Source organism: Lethenteron reissneri, chromosome 26 (assembly GCF_015708825.2).
Source record: "Lethenteron reissneri isolate LAM-NWPU_2019-01 chromosome 26, ASM1570882v1, whole genome shotgun sequence".
NCBI classification, from domain to species: Eukaryota; Metazoa; Chordata; class Hyperoartia; order Petromyzontiformes; family Petromyzontidae; genus Lethenteron; species Lethenteron reissneri.
Genome location: NC_083804.1, coordinates 9,902,334 through 9,927,711, shown reverse-complemented (window position 1 = coordinate 9,927,711; position 25,378 = coordinate 9,902,334). Strand labels below are relative to the sequence as shown.

The following is a 25,378-nucleotide window of genomic DNA, read 5'->3' as shown; positions in this document are numbered from 1 at the left end:
CACACCGTGTCAGTCGTGACGATTGTTTCGACCATACTTCACCACGTTGGGTCAGTGCGGGTTGGTTAAGACGTGGGGGTTGGATCCAGAAACCGGTCCATATATCACTCCCTACTGATATTAGCCGTAGCCAGGAGTCGAACTTGGGTGGTCCGGTTCACAACACAGCGAACTGTGCCGTGAACCTTATCAAGGTAAGCCTCGCTGGGTCTCGACATTTTTTTGGAGGGATCTGCATTGTAATATTTGACCAATAATAATCATAAGTAGCACTTGCGCCTGAAAAATGCGTACGATGAATAACATGCTAATTTAAAATAACAGCATTTTTTCTCACTGCCTTTGAAAGGAAGGGAATATTTTGCCCAACGGGCCTTAGGATATATTCACTGGGTTTCCAAATGAAATTATATTTCTGTAATCCATTTATAATACATAAAGTGACTGATTCATAATTTATGTTTTTGTCTGGCCGTGTGACTTAAGGTAAATCCTAAATACGGTAATTCTAGAAGGCCTAGCAAAGTTGAATATCTGCTTATATCTAGGGAAATTACAAATCTAATATTTTGCATTGATGAAAAAAGTATGATCCGGGGATTGATCGTGTTGACTCATAGGGCAAGTTTGCCCAAAAATGATGCGTTACTTTCTTATGCTGATCATCAATTAACCAAGTAAGTTGCCTTTTGTGGAGCGTGACGCTCAAAGCAATACGTATCAAGATAATCCCACTACCAGTTGAGAATAATAATGTATATCACCTACTGAGTACTACTGTACATGCATTCAAATTTTTTAATGTGTGCTTATTTTGGGGTACATTTTTGAAGGAGGTATGGTTTGTTTATCTGCCTATATATTTCACAAGCAATTGTTATTTTAGTTCACTGTTACAAGGTGGCCAGGAGATGGATGCACGTAGCACAGATTCCAGCTTCACCTGCCCTAGCTCGACTTGAGCTGACTTTTACTTGACCCAAAACCGACCTTCAATCGGACCTCTCCAGGTCTTAACTCAATGACCCGACTTGACCTGATCTAAAACAAGAATAACCTGAATTTATCTTGACCCGTTCCATATTGGCCTGAGCTAACGTGATCCCATGACGTGACCCGATTTCGCTCAACCGGACCTGACCTCAATTGACCCCCACTGTGACCTCACCTGCCTTCATTCTGACCCAGCCTAAAGCAACCCTAACTTTACCTGACCTTGACCCGACCTGGCCCCTTATGAGAAATCCTCAGCGAACTCTAAAACATGTCCCTCTGTGTATCCCCCACTCACGACGCATGCGTGGGACAACAGGGACATGGGACGCAGCAGCAACAACAAACATATAGGTGACAACAGCAGCAACAACAATAACAACAACAACAACAAAGGTGGCGACGAAAACGACAAGGTCAACAAAGATGGGTGAGTCTGATGTGGGGCGCGTGGCTGGGCAGTCTCAGTACAAAGGTGTCTCTTTCCAGGTGTGGCCAGGTGCGCGTGTGTGTGCGCGCACGTGCGTGTGCTCAGGTGTGGGGAGCGGTGGTGTAGTGATTAGCGCGCTGCGCTACAAACCCCTACGACCCGAGTTCGATTCCTGGTCACGGCCAACACACCAGTGAGGATTTTCTGAATTGGTCCCGGGCCTCCCCTGGGTCGACTCAGCCTCAAATGAATACATGTTGCGGTGTTTAAACATCCCCACTGGGGAGACAAAGGCGGCCGGTCGTGGTGCTGGCCACCCACCCGCTCGTGTGCCGTACCGGCCTTCATAGGTGCTTGCTAACGACACTTGTGCCAACAGTCTGTTGTGGCTATGGGTGGGAGGGGGTGTTGGATCTTTGTCTTGCATTTGTCAGTCATCTCAGCGAAACCCATAGCACCTGGGTCTGTCCCGTGACCTGTCATTGGGCGTTCGACGTGGTGTAAAAGCGCACATAGCCTGGCACAAGCTCCGCGGTGACTTCACCGCCACTTAGAAGCGAACGGCAGTTGTTGCGTGTGCAACAGATATCTCTGTTTAGTGAGTTCAAATGAGTCGCAGACGTAGACTTGGAGGCAACACATTTATTTAACTCCAACACACGGGGTAACTTCCCCTTAACAGAATAACAACCTGTAGTGGTGACCAGCAGGCTAACTGCACTAATTACAACGTAACGAGCTACTACGGAGCGGGACCAACAGCTCGGGTCCAGGTCCACGTGTTGGAGACTCGGAGAACGTAGAACGTTGACGAAGGTATCTTCCAGAATGAACAACCACCCTGGCCCCTCTCGGGACCCAGCTTATATTCTCTGCTGGGTGGCTGGCTCCGCCCTTGGCCACAACCACCTTCCAGAATCCTCGGGAAGGATCTGGATCCCCACCACGTGACCCCCCTAGCCCCCACTTGGGGACCCTTTGTAGACTTAACTGGTCACGTGTCCTCTCGGGTCAACCAGAGTGCCATGGCCTTTAGTAACCTCATCCACGGCCGGCACGCCCACACCCTGTCCTGTAGGGGCTGGCACTGCACGCCAAGCGTGGTGCCATCTAGCGCTATCGATCAGCGCTCACCGGGCCCCTCTAGGGCCGGTACTATACACACACCACAGTGGTATCCGCGATGTCACTACACCGCACGCCGTGCCTCTCTCGGGCCGGCGCGATGTTACTACATCTCTACACAGTTGTGTGTTTCAGGTGTGAGCTTCCAGGTGTGTAAGCAAGTGTCCACACGTGTCTTCAAATGTCCAGATTTGAGAATCCAGATATCGGCTCGTCCACGTGAGCCCAGATGTAGTTGTGTGTCTGACCTTGATCGGAGTTCGCTGACAGCACTTGTCCCAAGGATATCTGTTGACATTTGCTTTGTGCCTACTCTTATGGCCAGGTTCAAGAGCTCAGATGTGCGTCTATGTCATAATATATATACACACACGTAGACTCAGGTGTTAAAGCGTGGATATGTGATATCAGCTGTGAATCCAGGTTTTTCTAGCCCAAGTTGACTCTAGCCCACGACTGACCACTGCTTATGATGATGATGATGTGCGGTGCCCACGCCACACTCAGGGCTCCGGAGAAAGAGGAGGAACCCAAACCCCCACCTCCACCGCCCCCTCCGCCACCTCCGCCCCCCAAAGAGACCCCCAGGTGAGTGCATGTACGCGTGTGTGTGCAGATGTGACTAAGCCTCAGCTGAGTACTTGTACCTGGTGCTATGTGTCATCATTACCACCAGGAAGACAAAGGCGGCCGAGTGTGGTGCTGGCCAACCATTCCCTCGTGTACTGTGCCTGCCTTCGTAGGTGCCCGCGAACAGCACTTGCCTACAAAAGTCTGTTAAGGCTGTAAGGGTTGATGGTCTTGGAATGTCCGTGTTGTTGTTTTGTATTCACATACGTTCGTATGTGGTGCAGTGGTAAGCGCGCTGCGCTGCAAACCCGGAGTCCAGAGTTCGGTTCCCGCTCATGGCCAGCATGGCTAGTGACGATTATCTGAAATGGTACTGGGCCTCCCATAAGTAGACTCAGCCTTAAGTGAGTAGAGTAGCTAGTGCTGTATGCTGTATATACCTCAGAACTGTGGAGACAAAGGCAGCCGGGCACGGTGCTATCCACACCACCCCCTCATATCCCTTTCCGGATTCAATAGGTGATCGCTAAAAACATTTCCCCCAGCTACTGTTGTCTATGCAGGATATTGGGATGGGTCTTTGTCTTTGTATATTCGAGTGTATGTGTGGTGTGGTGCGCAAGTATTTATATGTGTCACGTGTTCATCCCTCCCTTGAACACTAATGGAAATGTGTTCATGCGTATGGCCCCATGAATCCCAAGTGACCCCCATCATGATCCCAAGTGTCCCCCGTGCCCTCCAGTGTTGGCCCCATGCGAATCCATTTGCCCCCACGTGACACATCATGTGTCAACCATGTGACCCCCCATAAGACCCCATGTAATTTCACGTGAGCCCATTGTGGGCTCAGGCAGGACGCGTCGCTTAGAAGGGTCGATGGTCGGAGGTCGAGACTACGGAGTGGCAGCCAAATGAGGGAATGCACCCGAGAGGGCGTCCACCACGAAGATGGGGAGATGCAATAAGCTCGTGTTCTGGCGCTCAGTCGATTTAACATCGCAAGGGACCGTAAAATGAATGGGCGACGGTTTTGGGCAGCTCTTCATCCAGCAGTGGATTGTTCATGGCTGACGATGACACATCACATGACCACGTGATGTGTCATCATTAGTGTGTCATCATCAGTGCCCCCATACGACATCGCGTGACCCTCCCCCCCTCCCCACGCGCTCATGTATATTGCCGAACAAATTATCATGATTCCATGTGCACTTAATGTGACCCCCCCCCCCCCTCATTGCCCCTGCGGGGGTCCCTTGTGCGCCCCTCTACCCTAGTCCCACGAAGGAGGCGTTTGTGCTGGACCCCTCGAGTACCCTCTACTACCACTGGCTGTGCGTGGTCTCCGTGCCGATCATGTACAACCTCCTCATGCTCGTGTGCCGGTAGGATCTCCCCGGCGGGGGTCGGGTTCGTGGTGGTAACGATAATAATGTTTGCGGTGGTCTTGGTGTTTTTGTTGTATTGGATGGTGGTGGTAGTCAAGGTGGTGGTTGTATTTGCAAGGTTGAAGATGATGGTTGTTGTGTTGATTGTGGTTATGTTTGTGGTTTTGGTGGTGGTGATGCTGGTGGTGGTCATGGTGGTAAAAGTGGTGATGATGTATTTGTCAGTGGTGACCATTGGAGGTGATGATGCTGGTAGTTATAGTAGCGGTGCATGCTGTGTTTTGTCAGTATGGGGTTTCAATGAAGAGATGAATATATGTTTCACAGAATATGTGTTGGCATCAACATGACAGACAACATCTCCATACAATTATCTTCGGCTACAACACGCTCGTCCCAATGGCGCACATGCTTCTTCGTTCCAGCACCATAAAAGTCACCGGTTGTTGCTTAAGCCATGACTGCACCACCGCTCTTACGGCCTCATGACTGTAGAACCAACATCGGCGTAGCACTTATTTCAAAGGCCCGCACAGATGGGGAGTCAGAAGGGGCCTTGGTCTGGACTGTGTGCTGGATCAACCCATTTAAGTTTCCCAACAATTCCATCATTTGCACACACAGCATTGTAAGATTGCATTTGCTGTGCCGAAACACCACTCCCCCTTTTCAAGGGTCCATGGCGTTTCTGATGAATATCAGTCTTTAATTTGTTATCCAACTTGTTACAATCGGAAGCACTAGTGACAGTGTCCATTGTCCCGTAATGCAGTTTTTATTGGACCCTGCATATCACAAACATCGTCATCATAACCTTTCTAGCAAAGGGTTGATATATTTTTTTCTTGACTGGAGAAACTGGCTGTATCCTTTCAGTGGTCTGACACTCCCTGGCTCATAATGGATTTCAGTTTCATCGCCGTTTCAGGTTTAACGTGGGAATCTCAACCAATAAGATGTGACAAATGCAAAGCCTGTTTAATTTATGGTCGTCCACAATGTATGGGTGCACACTTTAAAAATTCAACTTTGCTTTGAATTATTGAATGAAGTGTTCCCACACTTATCCCTGTGACCGCCAATGTGTGCTTGATTCCTACTCCACCTGTCAACCTCCAAACAACATTGTTTGGAGGTTAAAGTGCCCACTGGCACCATGCTGCTGTAGTCACAAACACGCTCGCGTATTCACTGCAGCCGTTCCAACCCACACGTTTCTACGGTAAAATGCCTGCCATCTTGCAAGCAAAATCTGGAGAGAGAAAAAAAATGTCAACCCAGTACCAGGGGTCATGCCCCAATGACTATGCAGATGTTAAAATAATCGCACTGACATAGGGAATCATTAAAAGTGTCTTTAACCATTGCCGTGTTGGTTGCTGTTGGTGGTGCAGGGCATGTTTCGATGAGATGCAGACTGAACACACCTACACCTGGATGACCCTGGATCTGCTGTCAGACCTGGTGTACCTCCTCGACACCTGGGTTCGCATCCGCACAGGTTATAGATGCCTCATCGCGCCTCCTCACACTTCCTCAGCAACGCATCTCTTATCTCATTGTGCATTGTTACCCTCAACGCATCCATCACACTGCTTTACACCATACCTCATCATTCCTGATCACACCGCATTGTTACCCTCAACTCATTGCACCTCCTCACACCACCTCATACCCGTTCACATCTCACACGTGACTTTTGTTTTACGCGTACTTATCTTGAGCCCAACGTTGCAGCAGCCTTTTTTTTTTCATTAAGTTTTTCTTACACTTTCTGTACAGTTGCTCATTCCTGTTGACCATCACGATGACTTTGTGATCGCCAACTGTGAGTTGAATGTTTCCTTCATTTATATATTATGCCTTTGTTTCTTTGATCCAGTTATCAGAAAACACCGGTCAGTGTTGCTGTAACACAAAAAGAAGGCCTCAATAATAATAAAAAACATTTAAATAATATATATAAATAACGCATTACACGAGGTACTGGCATACTTGTTAGAAGTGGAGTCAAGGAGACACACTTTTGCCAACGTTATGCTCGTAAATGACTGCACTATAAATTCTACGTTTACAATGACTACCACTAAAAGGAACAACTACTCGAACAATCGCAACAACCACCACGCTGACATATATAACTACAAGAATGACACTAAACACCTCACACCTCCTAACACCTCATTCACGACCCACCGACACATTCAAACCCATTGTACCTCCTGACTGATACATGACAGTGGTGGTGGTGGTGGCGAGATGTGATGATGGAAATACGGCATGTATGTACGGACGTGCAAGGGAAGGATAACAAACTACACACACACACAAGTGAGATCATGACGAGGTGTGGCGGTGATGGAGAGGTGTGGTGTTGTGCAGGGTTCCTGGACCAAGGTCTCCTCGTGCACGACTTGAAGCGCCTTCGACAAAACTACATGAAGACGCGGCTCTTCAAACTCGATATTATCTCCATCCTTCCCACCGACATCGCTTATATATGGGTACTCAACGGGGAGCGTAGGAGCAGTGGAGCGTGTGAGTTGAGTGCTGGGAGGGAGGATGCAGAGCTTTGAGTGACAAAGGGCGTGTGGGATGATAGTGACTGATGGGGTGTTCGTAATGTGGAGTGTGACTGACTGAGAGTGATGTACAATTCTGGAGAGTTGCTAAAAGTTCGTAGATTTCTGGAGAGTTCTGGAGAGGTCCATGAAAGTGCCCAGAGCACTGGAAAGTGTGTCGATTTATGGAGGGTGCTGTAGAGTTCTGGAGAGTTTTATAGTTTTTGAGGGCACTGGAGAGAATGTCGAGTACTTGAGAGTACTGGAGAGTTTTGGGGTGAATGTAGAGTACTTGAGAGTGTTGGAGAGTTCTGGAGAGTGCCCGTGAAAATCTGTGCTGTCCCAGCTCGGCCCGGACTTCCCGGAGCTGCGCTATAACCGCGTGGTTCGCATCTACCGCATGTCCGAGTTCTTCCAGCGCACGGAGACGCGCACCAACTTCCCCAACCTCTTCCGCATTTCCAACCTCGTGCTCTACATCGTGGTGATCATCCACTGGAACGCGTGCATCTACTTCGCCATCTCCAAGGTCTCTCCGCGGTGGCGGTGTAGCTGTCGAATGATTGGTGTGCAGGCAGTGCAACATGCACTGGGGCCCCACTGGCTGGAGGGGCTTAGGTGCTGGGCTATCAAGAGAGTGGGGTGGGAAATTGCAACAGGGGGCCCCATTTCATTCCTTACACCAGGCCACACACCAACCACGCTACTCCGTTGGTCCCTGCAGCCCTGGGACTGGAGAGACAGGGGGACCTTTTACAGATGAGGGCGCCTGGGAGAGATGACGGAACGTGGGAGATAACGGGATTTCAGAAGAGGGGAACCTAGGAAATACATGGGGATCTGGGGGAGACTTGGAGGTCTGGGTGTCCCTGCAGAATTGAGGGTTCTAAGATTGAGGGGATGTGGGAAACCAGGGGACAAGAGACTCGAGGACAAGTTGACCTACGAGGTTAGTGACGGGATTTAGAAAATATGGTGCTCTGAGAGGCAGGGTTACCTGGATATCTGTGCCGCTAGGAGACCTGGGGAGTGAGGCAGCATTTGGAACAAGGGAACCTGAAGCTAAGCCTCTTCTACGTAGACTGTCCACTCGAGGACACTCGTCAATGGCGATGATGACCATTATAGCGATGTTTTCAATGATAATGATGAGTATGATATTATTGACACCGATGATGAAGTGGATGTTGATGATGATGTTGTCATCTCTCGTGTGCAGGTTATCGGGTTTGGCTCTGATCAGTGGGTTTATCCAGATGTCAACATCCCTGAGTACTCTCATCTCATGCGCAAGTACGTATACAGCACACAAATGCAGATAGTTTACACACGTACATGCAACCTTATACTTACACATCATTCAGTTAAGACAGGAATGCAGGTATAGTGAGTTCAACTGAGTCGCATACACACTTCTTGGAGGCAACACGTGTTAAACATTTATTATACCAACACACGGGGCTAACAAGATAACAACCTATGGTGGTGTAACTAGCTACAACGGACCGGACCACAGCATGGGTCCGGGTCCACGTGTTGGTGACTCTTCAGGACGTAGAACGTAGACTTCTTCAGGATAACAACAGCAACGCCGAACCCCGGTCCCTCGTCTTATATCCTCTGTGGCGTGGCTGGCTCCGCCCTTGGCCACGACCACCTTCCAGAATCCTCGAGCAGGATCTCGACCCGACACGTGACCACCCCTAGCCCCCACTTGGGGCCCCTGTGTAGACTTTACCGGTCACGTGTCCTCCGGGGTCAACCAGAGTGCCACGGCCTTTAGTAACCCCATTCCGTGACTGGCACCCTCACACCTGATCCTGTAGGGGTCGGCACTGCACGCTGAGCGTGGTGCCACTCAGCACTATCATTCAGCGCTCACCGAGCCCCTCTACGGCCGGTACTACACCCACATATACGGGGTGTCCGCGATGTCAATACACCGCACGCCGTGCCCCTCTCGGGCCGGCATTACACAGTGACATCCACGATGTCACTACACAGGTATTATCAGCGCAGGTTGAATATTTACCTGGGTTATGGCAACTAGAGTCACAACGATGCATCGATTGATATAATTGAACCAAACCATACGTGCATTGATTTGCTGACCAAATAATTGATTATTTAGCATGCGTAATTCATGCTAAAGCCAATAATATTGGACTGTTGCGTCAGTTCCCGAACTGGTACGGCACAGGGAGGAAAGCAATGCGCTGGAGACAGGACAATGTGGATAAAAAGTACATGTTTCCCATGGTTACCCCTTCACCACGGTTACCCCGTTGCCATGGCGCAGGTACATATTCAGCCAGTAGCGGTGTTACACATGTTACCCATGGTTACCTTATCACCACAGTAACCCCGTTGCCATGGCGCAGGTACGTGTTCAGCCTGTACTGGTCGACGCTAACGCTGACGACGATCGGGGAGACCCCGCCGCCGGCGCGCGACGAGGAGTTTGTGTTTGTGGTGTGCGACTTCCTCGTCGGGGTCCTCATCTTCGCTACCATCGTCGGCAACGTGGGCGCCATGATCTCCAATATGAACGCGGCACGCGCAGATTTCCAGGTCAGGGTTCCCAACCCCCCGCGTGGTTGTTCCTCGGTCAAGCGGCGGGTGGAGGTGGTTCCTGGCCACGGGGTTGACGAGGCTACAGAAGTCCGCCTCGGATTGAAAGACGCACGGAGACACTCACAGAGACGGACACACGCGCACACACAGAGACGTGGGACACAAATAGGCACGCGTGGAGTGACGTAAACATACGGAGACACAAAACTGACACGCAGTGAAGGACAGACGTGTGCAGATGGGCAGAGACACATGGAGCAGTCGCGGTTCATGGCTCCATGGTTGAGGAGGCTGCAAAGTCCACCTCAGTGTGCGACATTAGACCCACGTCGATGGGGTGAAGCGCTGTATCTTCCCGTGTGCCGTTGTGTCTCCTCCGGCGTGTGCCCCACCGGTCTGTTCATCAGACCCGCGTGGACGGGGTGAAGCGCTACATGCGTCTGCGGGGGGTGACGCGGTCCCTGCAGGAGCGCGTCGTCGCTTACTTCGACCACGTGTGGGCGTACGGCAAGGCGGGCGACGAGGCGGCCGTGCTCGCCTCTCTGCCCGTTCGGCTCCGCGCGGAGGTGGCCTCAAACGTGCACATGGAGACCATCAAGAAGGTGGGATTGCGGGGGGCCGGTGTCTACCTTAGCATGCCCACACTTATTTCCACGTGTATCTCTGTCAACACGCCCAAAGTGGTGCATCTTCGCATGTCCCAATGGGTGTGTCAACCCGCTTGTTCCCCCGTTTCTCCTCCTCGTGCCTCCGCGTGTCCGTAGGTGCGAATCTTTGCGGACTGCGAGGCAGGGCTGCTCATTGAACTCGTTCTAAAGCTGAAGCCGCAGGTGTTTGGCCCCGGGGAGTACATCTGTCGCAAGGGAGACGTGGGGCGAGAGATGTACATCGTCAAAGGTGGGGGCTGGGTGACGGGGCTGGTCCATTATCACGTGTGTGTTCACACGTGCCTTGTGTGTATACACGTCTGTGGCGGTGGGGAAGTGGTTGGCGCACTGCGCTACGGGCCAAAGTTTGATTCCTGGCCATGGCTCACGTCAATGGTGAGTGAAATCTGAACTGGTCGTCCCCTGGGTCGACTCAGTCTTGAATGAGTACCTGGCGGCCAGGTGTGGAGCTGGCCGCACTGTCACCGCATGCCCCATGCCGGCCTGAATGGGGGCACACGAACAGTGTTTGCCCCAACAGTCAGATACATAGGCTACAAGGAGGCCTTCATCTTTGTAGGCATGTTTGTTTCAATTTTATTTGTTTAACCAGGTGGGTACTCGAGAGACCAGGACAGTCTAATTTTCAAGGGTTACCTGATATGTATGTGCTCATGTACATGTGCACGAGTGTGCGTTTAGTATGTGTACGCGTTTGTGTGCGTGCACATCAGTACACAAGTGCAGTGACATCGCTGGATGTCACTCCACCACTTTGACGTGGGTGTAGTACCGGCCCTAGAGGGGCTCAGTGAGCGCTGAATGATTGCGCTGAGTGGCACCACGCTTGGCGTGCAGTGCCAGCCCTACAGGATAGGGTGTGGAAGTGCCGGCCGTAAGAAAGGGGTTACTAAAGGCCATGGCACTCTAGTTGATCCGAGAGGGCACGTGACCAGTAAAGTCTACACAGGGGCCCCAAGTGGGAGCTAGGGGTGGTCACGTGGTCCGGGTCGAGATCCTGCTCGAGGGTTCTGGAAGGTGATCGTGGCCAAGGGCGGAGCCGGCCACGTCGCAGAGGGGCCGGCGTTGTTGTTCATCCTGAAGGAACCTTCGTCTACGTTATATCGAGTCTCCAACACGTGGACCTGGAGCTGAGCTGTGGTTCGGTCTGTAGTAGCTTGTTACGGTGTAATTAGTGAAGTTAGCCTGGTGGTCACCCCATAGGTTGTTATTCTGTTAAGGGACAGTTACCCCGTGTGTTGGTGTTAATTAAATGTGTTGCCTCCAAGAGGCGACTCAGTTGAACCTACTACACAAGTATAATGCACAGACACACTATGTACACTGTTTGTGTGTGTGTGCGCACAGACGGCCGTCTGGCTGTGGTATCAGATGATGGGCTCAAGCAGTTCGTGGTTCTGTCTTCAGGAAGCTACTTTGGAGAAATCAGCATCCTCAACATCAAGGGTGGATCTATCACTGCCATCATAGCATCAATACCATCATCGCCAACACCATCACTACTGTCACACTGCTACCATCACTACCAACAATCACTAACATCGCCATGAGCAGCGCCAGCATCACATCACCACCAGCAGGTCACTACCACTGTTATCGCCCTCAGGACCATCGCTACCACCATCAGCAATGGGGACGCAAATGCAACTCGTGTGTGGTGCTGGCTAAGCCATCCACCTTCAATTGTCGTGTCAGCCTTAATATGTGCTCGCGACCAGAACTTGCCCCAACGGCCTATACCGGCTATGCGGGGACCTTTGTCTATTTTGTTTATACGTATCAATGTATCCTCCTATGTCTAACAACATGTCAGGCATAACATTTGCATATATTTCATCTTAAAGGGTCAAATTGGGGCTCATTCTTGCCGGAGGGAACCAAGGAACTGTGGTGATGATGATGAACTATGCATGACCTGTGAGATCTGTCCTCGTTTAAAAAAAAAGCTGAGATGCTGCGCTAAGAACACGATTACCAGAGTCTTGCCACAGCTAACATCAGTGGCGACTGATATCTGAATCGGTTCTTTGTCTATCCACCCCATTCACCAACGCACATGGACAAGCATGTTGAAGTATGGTCACACAACCGCCATGAGCGACATGGCACGGAGAGGCTTTGACATCCGGCAGTGGATTTACGAATAATTGTTTTAATTAATCATACCGCCACCAGAGAGCAGCAGTGACCGGGCATGAGTGGGTAAATCCGACACGAACAGGCTCAGCTGGTGAGCGCATTGAGCTCAAACTGCCCTTATGCCAGGACGACCACATCCCGAGACCGTCAGTAGTGGCAGCAGTTACAGGCAGAGGTCGCAAACGGGTTTTGATTCCTTACCCGTACCCGTACCCGGCCGCACCAGGGTCGCAAACGGGTACCCGTACCCAGCCGGGTATCGGGTAGGGTACGGGTATCGGGTACCTGATTGCGACCTCTGGGATGAAGCCATGTTGCAGGCGCGGGTGGGTTGATTCTAGGAACTTGAATTGTGAGAAGAGACAAGACGTTGGGAAATGAGTGACAAACAGTTACTCACCAGTGACTCACGGTCTACCCGGCCGGGTACGGGTAGCCGGGTATCGGGTAGGGTACGGGTATTGGGTACCCGGTTGCGACCTCTGGTTACAGGACAACATTGCAGGGTGGAAATGTGCAAGCCAAGGTCACCCATGTGCATTTGCAATGCAGTCTTCATTTATTTGGAACTCCTGATGAGGTCAACAGTGGCAGGGTGGTGGAGGGCAACGTCTATGAAGGCTTCACATCACTCAAACAATGCAGCTTATTTTATGATTGCACACTATGAAACAAATCATTCTCACCGGGTTTGTGTGCTACCAACTTGTGTATGTTTGTGTAAGTACGAGTGGTGGAGCGGTGATTAGTGCACCTCGCTACGAACCCCCGTCACCAGAGTTCGATTCTCAACCATGGCTAATATCAGTGGTGATTATATCTAACCGGCCCTGGGCCTCCTTTTGGTCAACTCAGCCTTAAATGATTACTTTGTGCAGTGCGTACACAACAGGGAGATACAGGTGACTGGGTGTGGGGCTGGCCACACAGCCGTTCCGGCCTTCACAGTTGCTCACAAACAGCACTTGTCCCAACAGTATATTAAGGCTATACGGGTGGTCTTTGTCTTTTGTATGTATGTATATATTGAGACTGAGGCTTTTAGGGAGATCTATGTCTCTGTAGATGTATCAATGTTATGTTATTATTATCCCTGTTTACCCGAGAAAGCCTCGCTGAGTCTCGCAACTCTTTCTCAGGAGGGCCCTGTCACGTGTTCGCGGTTGGGGAAGAGGGGGGTCGATGATTGCTGCTGCGTGTTCCAATTGAGTCACTGGATGCGTGTGTGTGCGTGTGTGAATGTGTGTGTGCGTGTGTGCATGCGTGTGTGTGTGTGTGCATGTGTGTGTGCGTGTGTGTGTGTGCGTGTGTGCATATGTGTGTGTGTGCGTGTGTGAATGTGTGTGTGCATGTGTGTGTGTGAATGCGTGTGTGCATGTGCGTGCGAGTGTGTGTATGTGCGTGTGCATGCGTGTGTGTGTGCGTGTGTGTATGTGCGTGTGCATGTGTGTGTGCGTGTGTGAATGTGTGTGAATGTGTGTGCATGTGTGTGTGTGCGTGTGTGTGCATGCGTGTGTGCGTGTGTGCATGTGTGTGTGTGCATGCGTATGTGTGTGTGCGTGCGTGCGTGTGTGTATGTGTGCGTGCGTGTGTGTTTCTGGGGAGCGGTAGTGCAATGGTTCGCGCGCTGCGCTACGGAACCGGCGACCCGAGTTTGATTCCTGCTCACGGCCAACAACACCGGTGACGATTATCTGAACCGGTCCTGGGCCTCCCCTAGGTCGACTCAGCCTCAAACGAGTACCTGGTGTGGTGTGTAAGAACATCGCCACTGGGGAGACAAAGGCTGCCCGGGCGTCGTGCTGGCCACCCACCCCCTCGTGTGCCGTGCCCGCCTTCATAGGTGCTCGCTCACAGCACTTGCCCCAACAGTCGGCTCAGCCTCTCTGGGGGATCTTTGTCTTTGTGTGTAGGGAGTAAGTCTGGAAACCGGCGCACAGCAAACATCGTGAGCATTGGGTACTCGGACCTCTACTGCCTGTCCAAGGACGACCTCATGGAGGTACTCACAGAGTACCCAGACGCCAAGCAGGTACTCGCACACTCGCACTCAGGGGCCGGCCATAAGTGACGTCACGCACCTAGGGGGGGGTGGGGTCAGACATTTGTGACGAGGGGGGGGGGGTGTTGAGAAATGTGACGTCACATCAAAATGCGCAACTTTAAATAAATATAGACAACACGTTCTGCTTTATTAAATAGACTTTTTAATAAATGGTTTCTCCTACAACGTCAGAGTGCAGCGCCGCATTAAATACGCACTACAATGACAATAGTTTAGAGCGATTTGAAGCATGTTTTTTTTGGGGAGGAGGGGCAGAGCTTTGTGACGTCATATTTGAGGGGAGGTCTGACTTTTTGTGACACCGTGTGACTAGGGGGGGGGGGGGGTCAAAAATCGTCCAAACTCGCGTGACGTCATTTATGGACGGCCCCTTACAGGTATTTACACAGCTACTCTCACAGTGATGCTACCAGGTATCCTGTGCCGTGTGTGTGTGTGTGTACTGTGTCAGTGTGTACTTTGTGCAAGTACCGTGCGTTCCGTGTGCGTCTATTGCATGCGAGTGTGTGCGAGTACTTTCTTGTCGACTCAGCCTCAAGAAAGTACCTGGCTCGGTGTGTAAACATCGCCACTGGGGAGACAAAGGCGGCTGGGCGTGGCGCTGGCCACCCATCCTCCCGTGTGCTGTGTTGGCATTCTAAAATGCTCGCTTACAGCACTTGCCCAAACAATCTGTTTAGGCTATACGGGGGATCTTTGTTTTTGTGCTCCCATGTACGTTCTGTGTATGTCATGATTGCACTGCGTGTGTGTATGTGTGTCTGGTGGTATGTATGTACACCTCCAATTTGCACGGTTGGCAACATACAGTGCGAAAAAAGTTAAACATACACATATGTGTAGTGACTGTGATTGTCACTGTGTGGTGCCGGGCTTACGAAGCCACGGCGGATAATGTGTTGGCATTATGTGTAGCCCGGTTACTGGGCGTAGTACCAGCCCTAGCGGGGCTTGGGTGAGCGCTGGTCAGCACCGCAAGCAGTGTGCGGCGCGGGCTCCCGTTACGTTGGGGCATGATGCGCTGGTTGACCTGCCGACACGTGACCGGATTATATTGGAGGGGGGCCACCAGTGGACGGGGGCCGCTGGGCGGTCACGTGGTATAAAATAGCTCTCGGGAGCCTTGGGAAAGAGCTCGAGAGATCTAGAAGGTGGGCGGGGCGAGGGGCGGAGCCAGCCCCAGCCCAGGCCGATATAACGGGGTCTCGTGAGGGGCTCGGGGTTCTTCGGGTTGCTGGTGAAGAAGATCCACGTCGGGTAAAAGAAGCCTCTAGCCACGTGGTCCGGGACCCAGTTTGTGGTCCGGGCCGGGATAGTGAACCGTGTCTAGTTCTGCCGTAGCGTGGCTAGATGGGCATTCAACACCTAAGTGTAGGTTGTGTGATGTTGTGTTGGTGAAATAAATAGTGTTGCTCCCAAGACAACGTCTGCGACTCAGTTGGACTCGCTACATATGTACTGTGCGTGTACTTCATATATCGACTGTGTAATTAGTGCACCGCAGAATGAACCGTGTCCTGTCTGTGTGTCCCGTGCAGGCCCTGGAGGAGAAGGGCAAAGCCATCCTCATGAAGGACGGCCTAATCGACGAGGAGTGCACCAATGTGGGGCCCGACCCCAAGACACTCGACCAGAAGGTACAGGATCGGGCGCGTTTGGGGGACGTGGAACACGGGGAGCACACAGTGGGCTATGGTAGGGTGGAGAGGGACACAAGGACATCACGATGAAAGGAGAAACGGGAAAAGCAAACCGAGGTACCATAGAGAGGAAATGGAGAACATAGGATGAGGACACCGTGCAACCGGTCCTGGACAGTGCGTCTCTGTGTGTCTCCGCGTGTGTCTCCCGCTCGTCCCTCCCTCGCATGTGTGTCCCCCGTCCTGTCTGCCCCCCCCCCCCCCATCGCATGTCTCGTGACAGGTGTCCCGCCTGGAGACGCTGCTGGACGGGGTGCACACGCGCCTGGCACGCCTGCTGGCGCAGCAGGGCTCGAGCGTGGCGTCGACGCGCGCCCGCCTCACCTCGCTGGAGACGGCCGTGTGCGGGATCGTCTCCTCCCTGGGCAGCGCGACTCCCACGATCCTCACCATCACCGCACCACCCGAGGAGTGACGGATCTCGCCATCGGAGTCGCCGACCTTATCCCGGGCGGCGATGCCGACGAATTACTGGCGGCGGTGGCAGGGACAGTGGCAACGGCGGCAGCGGCGGCAGGAGCGTCAGTAACAGCAACATCAGCAGCGCGTGCAACATCACGGACGGCAGCATCACCAGTTGAAGCGTTACTATCAACATCAGAGGCAACGTCATCAGCAAGCGGCATCATCGGCAGAATGGCCGGCAACATCTGACATCACCAGCATCACCAGCAAGCATCGGCAGCAGCATCAGCAGTAGCAGCACTAGCAAATTAAAGTGCGACATCACAAACATCACCAAAAATACCGGCAATTTCACCTATATCATTGTCAATATCACTAACATCACAATTAGCATCGTCGCTCGTGAAATTATAAGTGCTATCATCGGCAACATCTCTAGGAGTATCGCCGTTAGCATTTAATAAGGAACGTGACAAATATATCCGGCATCAATGATATCAGCAACAACATCACAAACATAATTGGTGGCATAATCATCATCGTCATAATCATCTCATCTTCTACAAATTCAACTGCATAAGCACCAGCATCCAGGGCTGGATTCAGGGATGGGGGTGAATTTTGGACATTTGCCCAGGGCCCAAAACTCAAGAGTGGTCCACACACGCAAAAAAAACCCATTAATGTTATCATTAAGAAAGTAGGACAGCTTACTCACATTATCATGTTATTTGAATTAAAATGAAGAATATAAAATGAATTAATTGCTGTGCTTAATATTTTTTTCTACCTTCAGTTTTCTCCATCTGACCTAAATTCACCCCATCTGACCTAGATTCACCCTTGTAAGGGTAGGGTGCGAGGGGGTAGGCGGTAGCTTTTTTTACTCTGGTGTCCCAAGAGCAAAGATACCTCGATCTAGCTCTGTCAGCACCAATATCACCTTAGCCACCAGTATCCACATCATCATCATTGACATTATAAACATCACCAGCGTCATCACCGACAAAACAACCAAAATTGCTGAAAAATCACAATAAATCATTCGCCACCACCTCCACCATCATCACCATCCTTGGCATCCTCTCCATGTGTCCGTGGTGTCGCTAAGTGTGTGTTAACTCCGCACCTTCCTCCCTGCGCCTCTTCACTCCCCAGATCCTCCACGCTCCTCCTTAGAGCCCAAGCCTATAAACGTACGGGGATAATTATGGGTATTATAAAATACATTGACCTTTTGTATCTCCGGGGTGGAGCGGTGACACAGTGATTGACGAGCTACTGCTATGACCCCGGCGGCAACCTGGGTTTAATTCTCAGCCATGCTTAAGCATCGGTGGGGGGTAATATCTGACCCGCTCCTGGTCTCCCCCTCCCTTCATCAGCTCGCACTGACCAATGTGGTGAAATATGACCAAACAATCTGGACGATGAACACGGCGTGGGGAGGAGGCCTTCATCCAGCAGTGGATTGACAAAGGACCGTGAATGAACACAATTCTCTATCCACATAAAATATGTTTTCATCCAGAAGCATGTTTCAGCAAACTGGACCGATTTCGAGCTTCTGGGTCTCAACTAGCAGCAGTCAGGCTTGCGAAACAAACACTCTTCGTTTAAACTTTATTGGCAAGAGCACTCCCTGTAAACAACAACAAAAACAATCCTGTGCTGCGTCAATAAAATGCCACTTACGTGCTGTTGTGGACCATTGTACGCGCACGGCCTTGTCACTCCACTCGTGCAGGAAGGCCCTCGGCCACACTGCTGGCCGTGGGGGTTACTTCGCCACGTTTCATCGCACTTTGGTCAGTGCAGGTCGTGAAGGCAGGGATCGCATATGTGGCACCATAAAAGTAAAGTACAACAATTTATTTTTTCGACGCCGCACTCTGCTGCCCACTTCATAACTCTGCAGCCTATTACACCGGCTATGCATGGCAATCGCCCATCCAGGCACTATCCAGGATGAACAACCATGCTCACCTTCTGAGACCTGGTGAGGTTGTGCACAATCAGGGAGGCTGGTCGTCGATAGTGGAGCATGATGGGTAATGAATAACGAAACAACTCCAAGCCCTCATTGTCAGATGAACAGAAATGGTCCATGAGCCCGGCGGCCTTGCGCGCTAACACTATCCAGCAGCGTCTATCGAAGCACCCAAACCCATTTTTCATTGAGCTGTGCATACGGATGGAGCTGGAGTACCCAGAGGAAACCCACATATAGATTCATTGCATCAGGCTTCCATCTATTAGATGCCCCTGTAGTATAGATGCGTCTATACATAGAACACTATGTACTTTAAATGACCTTAATGCTGCTTCGGTAAGGCATTACGGTGCCTTATTACTACCCGAGCTGAAGGAACATTGACAATTTATGACCGTTCTCTATGTCGGTACGGCTGGGGCACAGTTCCCTGATGAGCCCATTAGAGCAACGATATCCAGAAGAGGGGGGGGGGAGGGGGCAGCAGACCCGGCGTCGTGGTCACGGCTAACATCAGTGGCAAGTGATATCCGAACCGCTCCTAGACACGTCCCTTCATCAACCCGGACTGACCAGCATGGTGAAGTATGTTCAAACAACCCCCATCGCTGGGGGAGGCTTTTTTGCCCTGGTTATTTGATTAATGACTAAGGGCTGCAAGCGTGCAGCGATACTCTGGGTTTTAATTGACGGTCTGTAGCCAGGCATGGTTCACTAATGAGCTCCTGCGAGAGCCAAATGTATCCGTTTCTCCCAACGCTGCTGCTCATTGTCTTTTGAAAATTTGATTGCCTAAAAGTTTTACTGATATTTGCCATCGCTCCGTGTACACGGCACAACGGACTTCTCGGTGGGCCGACGTTGTGCCTGTTCAAATTCACGTGGGGCAGAGCTCAATTCCGGGGCCATTGGGGGCAAATGTCACATTCCCGTGGCATCTGCCAGTATAGCCGTAGGAAAACAATCACTGTCGGTATCCCGAAAAAGTGGCGCTCATATTATCGACCCTAACGGGCTGATAGGGTGCGGTGACCCACGACTGGCATTTGAGTTTGCGATATTTTGGTTGAGAGCCGAGTGCTCTATGGTTGCTAGCAATCAGTAAATTGAGTCTTGGACAGCCGGGTTTGTTGTATTGATCCGCGATGACCTCTGCCTATGACCACATCCCAAGCCTCTTACAGCAGCAGCAGGCTCCGGAGTAATTGGCTATTTGATGGATCCCAGGGTATGCAAGGGCAACCACGAGTCCTCCACCAGGTCGGTGAGGACAATCTGCCCGATCTGACCTCAGTGGTGAGCCTTAAGTCTTTATGATGTCAATGGTGAGCATGATGGTTTTATGAGCAAAACGTTGTGACGCGTGCGATGAACGCGAGTTGGCGATGTCCAATCGCGTCGTGAATGACGTCCATGTTGCTTAAAAAGTCGATCCACTTTCTACCAAGCGAACTTGTACGTTGAACTTCGTACATAGCCAACCGTGCTAATCGGAGGCCATTGACAACCCATGTAGAATTGTTCCAGTCTCCTCAGTATCGCCCGTGATTTCAGATCAAACACAATAGCATCGGTAGGACACGGGTCTCATTGGTACTGATTTTCATGCCAGGTCACCGCTTTCCTTGTCACCATGGATGAAGGCCTCCCCATGCCAGTGTTGGTCATGGGGGGTTATTTGATCATACTTCACCACGCCGGTTCAGCTGTGCAGGTTGGTGAGATGAAGGGCTCAGGAGCGGTGAAATATATCATCACTGACATTAGAATGGGTGCCAATTGAACTCGGGTAACTGGGTTCAAAATCACCACGGTCCCCAAGTCCTTTGTGTAAATGTGCAACAAATAAGTAAACACAACACGTGCTTTAAGAAAGCAATACTTTATTCCAGTTAATAATTCATGTTAACGTCATTGTTAATTAATAATAATGATAATCAATGGTGATGATGATGTCAGTGATGGTGGTGATGTCAGCGTGAGGCAGATTATTTACAGCAAGGACTAGGACTGCACACCCTTCACGTATCCCGGCCTCCCGTACTCCTGACTAGCGCTGCAACCTCGGGTTCCAAAATGTTAAATACAATTTAGCTCAATTAGTATTATTAGCTTTAGTTAATTTAATTGAGAAAATATATCAAGTTAAAATTCTACATGGTGGATTTAATTATCCAAGTAGTTTTTTTTATTGTCGCTATTTAATAAAACTGAGAGTTTAAATGGATATGAATTGTGGATTATACAGTGTATTGATTAATTTTGTCAGCTATTTGCCCTTCTGTGTGAGGGGTGGGAAATCTGTGCCCCCCCCCCACCCCCTGAACCTTGACCCCCACCCCTCCCCCATCAATGGGAAGTGCTGTAATGCCACCAAAGAACTCGCTTTCCCATAACCCTGATAATAATATTCAGAGTGGTATGGGATTCAAACTCAGACTAGTATTGGTCTGAAACCTTATCTTGCATAGGATGGATGCAGACTCGTATGGAATTACCTGGTGTAGGCTTTGAAATGTGTCATAAAAGTAATACTCTGCAAGGGGATTCATACTGCAACAGTATTTTCCCTTCAGTTAGGATCAGGATTAGGGGTTAGAATCCGGGTTAAATCACTACACTCCAAATGAGACCGTACTTAACCCAAATGCCAGGTAACTTTTGCTCTGCATCTCAATCCACCAATGGTCGGTTTGTTTGAGTCACTCGGGTTTATTTTCTCAGAGGACATCGTTACAGCGCCCAAAAGGCGCTTTGCCCTCATACGAGTCAGCACTTGGAGATTCCACGGAACCTGGGGGAAGAGTTTGCATGGCAGGAGCAGCACCACCACGAGTGGCAGAAGGCACGAGGGCCATACTAGATTTGTAAGTACAGTATGAATACCCATGCAGAGTATGAATTTACAAATAAAGTATATGTTTTTAGTTACTTTCGTAAAATATATATATTTTTTATCGTAAGGGGATGTCTGCAAACCTGGATGGTGATGGCAGCAACATCTAAAAGACGCCTGCTGGTGCAGAAGCCAAGCTCTGGGGCCTTCGGCAAATGTGGAGCTCTTTAATTGTGGGAATCTAGAGGCTAATTGTGAGGCCTGAAACTATAGATGCCTGGGGAGACAAGATCTAGATTCCAGGAGCTTCAGATGTAGTGGGGCCTGTAGGTCTGGAGGGCTGAATGTCGAGACATTTGGTTATGGGTCTGGATGTCTTGATCTGGTTGGATCCTAGAGGTATGGAAGTGAGGCCTGGAGGACTAGACTAGGGGGGCAAGAGACCTGGAAGTCTAGGTGTGTATTAACCTAAAGAACTGGAGGTCTTGATTTAAAGGAAGGTGGGGGCATAGAAATCTCGATGTGGAAGGGCCGATAAGCCTTAAGAAGGCCTCTGGTGGGGTCTAGAGGCTTGGAGATCTAAATATTTAGGAACATAGATGCCTGGAGGTCAAGACATGGAAGAGCCAAGAAGCCCTAGCCATATATATATATATATACGTGGTCATCAATACAAATCCCAAGTTCCGTGCAGATCTAAATGCAGAGAGTCCTGTGGTTTCAGATGCGTAGGAACCTAGATGCCTGGAGATCTTTACATTAGGGACTTCTAGACACCTAGAGATATAAGTCTGCAGTCACCCGCTTGAGTCAGTTCAGTCACCACCCCCAAGGCTGTGGTCACACGAGACTCGGCAGCGCAGGGATCCGAACACTCGCGTCACCCGAGAGACGAAAAATAAAGTCATATCGTGAGTGTTAAAACCTTAAAACGCATGGCAGCTGAGGGGGGGGGGGGGGGGGTGAGCCCAGCCAGAGTGAGGGTGCGAGTGTCCAATCAGCATTACGAAATCCAAGCACCACTTACAAGCACTGTGAGATCTGAAGAGTGGAGTCATCTCAATACGGAATCGCAGCAATAATCATACCAATACTGTTATTGATAACACCGTTATAATGCTTGTTAAACATTTCTCTCTCAAATAATGCACATCTTGGGGTGTGAGATGGATGCTTAAACTTAACACTTAAGTTTTCTTCACAGTAATAGCTATCAGTAGTATAATTATTTTGAAAGAAAATTAGTCTCAAATGATACCTTTTACCTCCAATAACTCAACAAAAGAATCACCCGCAACGAATCCTAAGAAGCCTTTTTCACCATTGTTATTAATTTTACAAGTCACAAAAGCACCAATAAAGCAGATAAAAGAGCAAAGAAGACTGACTGCACCACAATTCTCACCCCTCATGATTACCCCACCCCATCACTGGCCATTATGAACGTAGCTCCTAGTCTGTAAGGTCTGTAAAGCGAGCCCTGTTTGTCAGGGACCAGTTGGCCAGACTAGACTGGATACGCAGGCCATGGAGCCAGGGGGATCGGGAATGAGGCGAGCCCAGGGATTCAGGAGCCACACAACATGGGTTTGGGGACCCACAAATATCGTTCTGGCTTTTTCTCAGGCAGGACTTCAGGCCAGGGTTTATCATGGTCACCCTCTCCCGTTGGTCCTAAGGAGACTGAAAAAAGAGTGTCATATCTGCAACACCCTGTAGGATTTTAAGCAACATCCTGTAAGATATTAATATTGTTTTAGCTACCCAGAAAGCCTCACTGGGTCTCATGACTATTTTAAGGGTGCTGTATTTTAGGATGTTTGGCAAATGCCTTTTTTTGTACTTATGGGAGGACACCAAACAGCTCAAAACAGGTGACCCGTTAAATAATCCCATGGGCTCTTTTTGCTGTACAGTCGACAAAATTCAAACAACGAAAATAGAACAAATATCCATTTCATAGTTATAATTTTGTTCCAAAGTAATGAAAGCTACGAGAGTGCTTTAACGTGGTAAACGTTTGCCCATTTAAAACTTCCAAGTAAAAGTTCATGCAAGCATCGTAAATGGGAGTGTGAGATGGGTGTGAGAGTGCGTTCGTGTCGGTACCTTTATATAATTATTCCAAAAACTAAACACTTTTAACTAGTATTTTTGGAAATAATGTTCTATATTTTTTTGTTAGTTTTCATTTTTTTTAAAGTTTTAAAAAAATGTACAGTATATTGTTATTACTCCTGCCCCAGAAAGGCATCCCTTAGCAGTGGGTCCCATGTCCACCTTTTTTAAAGGTACCCTCTCAATATCACCAAGACCTGTCGCAGGCTTCGCCCAGGTTTTGTTAGTTTTGACGGTGCAACCTTGCTCTTCGACTAGCCTAGAAAAGCATTTTTTTAAATTAGCAGATGTTCAGGCCCGTTTCAAAAACGCTGGACCAGTTACTGTTTTGTACTTAAGTGACACACACACATTTCACTAGGCTAATCACGAGCGTGATATTTGCCATTTTCAAAATGTTAATGGTACAGAGGCACAATTCCTGTACCTGTGTTTGAGGCCAGTGTGGTGCAACCGCAAGGGTGCGTATGAACATCCCACAGTGGATTAATGTGATTGTTCACTATTCTCATACAATAGATATTACCGTTTGGGCTGTTCAACACCCCCTAAAGTAACTTGCGGTGCCATAACCATGAGGTCCTATGAATTAACCGATGTTACTAGAAGGGCCTCTTGAGACGATGATGCTCGGTAAACTTGGGATAGATTTTTTGTCCATGCTAAAGGGGACATTCCCCGGATCTCCTGACCCTCGCCTCAAAGACCCAACCTAAATAAGATAACCGTCCCACAGCCGCTAACCGCCCCACTCACCCATCCAAACAAATTCACGAATCTGCCACACTTTTGTCTCTCAAGGCGAGCACATTTTTGTACAATCGTGTTTTGTTTTCTCGATGCACATTTGTTTTCAAAGGCGGACGCTTTTGTGAGGACTATCGAAGGCATGAAAAAAGGTGTTTCTTTTTAGTTGTAGTGTTTGTCTTTGAAGCCTTTGCCCGGGTTGGTCTTTTAACGGTGGTGCAGTGTGCAGGCTCGCGATCCTTTCAGGCGGCCAGGCAGCGTCGAAACCTGCGGAGAAGCACACCGAGCAATCGGCATTAACAAATTATAACAATTTTCCATCGTTTATAAATCCGTTACTCGTGGAGGCCTCCCCATGCCATATCAGTCGTGGGGTTGTTTGACCATACTTTACCACACTGGTTTGTACGGGTTGATGAAGGGAGTGTGAAAAACCAGTGTCACCCACCACTAATGTTAGCCATGGCCGGGAATGAGTCGGATCGCTGGGTTCATTATGCACGAATGTATCCATTTTCTCAGGTCGTGTTTTCTCCACACACTCAAATGGCATGGGTATTAGGTGGCAATGCAGTGAGGGCCCAATGGGGGAATTCCACATGCCGATGTCTGTAGGACAGCCACTGCTATTCTCCAGGGTGGTCCAGATATCTTGTGACTCGCCAATTAATCGACCCTGAACATTTTCTTTCCTTTGCATATTCATTTTTGTTTTAAATAGACCATACTTTAAAAATATTATGGTTTAGAGAATTAAATGGGGGTCTTAAGACATCTGGACCACCCTTTAGAAAGTGAAGAGGGATCAAGTCAATGTCGAAAGAATCCAGACTACCAATAGAAAACCCACACATACATGGGGATAACATTGAAACATTTCACACACAACATTTAAGGAACCCACTTGCTTTACTGCCATATCGTGTCAAGTTGTAAGTTCTCATCAACTATGAAGCATGGTTGTCATGGGCCCTGTTGCAAATATTAAAATGGGTCCCCACCTGTCCATTTTCCACCCTATCCGTAGCCCGGCGGCTGGGACTCTTCAGCCTGCGGGCCTTGG

General features: G+C 49.7%; 2 protein-coding genes across 2 annotated transcripts in view; one reads left to right on the top strand and one right to left on the bottom strand.

Annotated features, from left to right (window-relative positions):
• The first annotated feature begins 1,316 nt into the window (after positions 1-1,316).
• LOC133347643 (cyclic nucleotide-gated channel cone photoreceptor subunit alpha-like) lies at positions 1,317-20,488 on the top strand. Its single transcript, XM_061560095.1, has 14 exons — positions 1,317-1,423; positions 3,056-3,136; positions 4,399-4,506; positions 5,904-6,010; positions 6,892-7,013; positions 7,417-7,599; positions 8,290-8,363; positions 9,452-9,641; positions 10,052-10,246; positions 10,409-10,541; positions 11,660-11,758; positions 14,365-14,483; positions 16,055-16,153; positions 16,440-20,488. The coding sequence occupies exons 1-14, from the start codon at positions 1,317-1,319 to the stop codon at positions 16,629-16,631; spliced, it is 1,809 nt and encodes a 602-aa protein (XP_061416079.1). The 3' UTR covers positions 16,632-20,488.
• LOC133347955 (glutamate receptor 4-like) overlaps positions 20,481-25,378 on the bottom strand; it is a 59,670-nt gene continuing 54,772 nt past the window's right edge. The window contains exon 21 of the mRNA XM_061560720.1: positions 20,481-24,582. The gene's annotated coding sequence lies outside the window, so the exon portion shown is untranslated. The remainder of the gene's footprint in view (positions 24,583-25,378) is intronic.

Bases quoted from the DNA above. Each gene is read 5' to 3' on its own strand.
- LOC133347643 (XM_061560095.1), top strand. From the start codon at position 1,317: ATGGGACGCAGCAGCAACAACAAACATATAGGTGACAACAGCAGCAAC. The intron at 9,642-10,051 runs GTCAGGGTTCCC...TCTGTTCATCAG, and splicing joins CGGCACGCGCAGATTTCCAG to ACCCGCGTGGACGGGGTGAA. The intron at 10,247-10,408 runs GTGGGATTGCGG...GCGTGTCCGTAG, and splicing joins ACATGGAGACCATCAAGAAG to GTGCGAATCTTTGCGGACTG.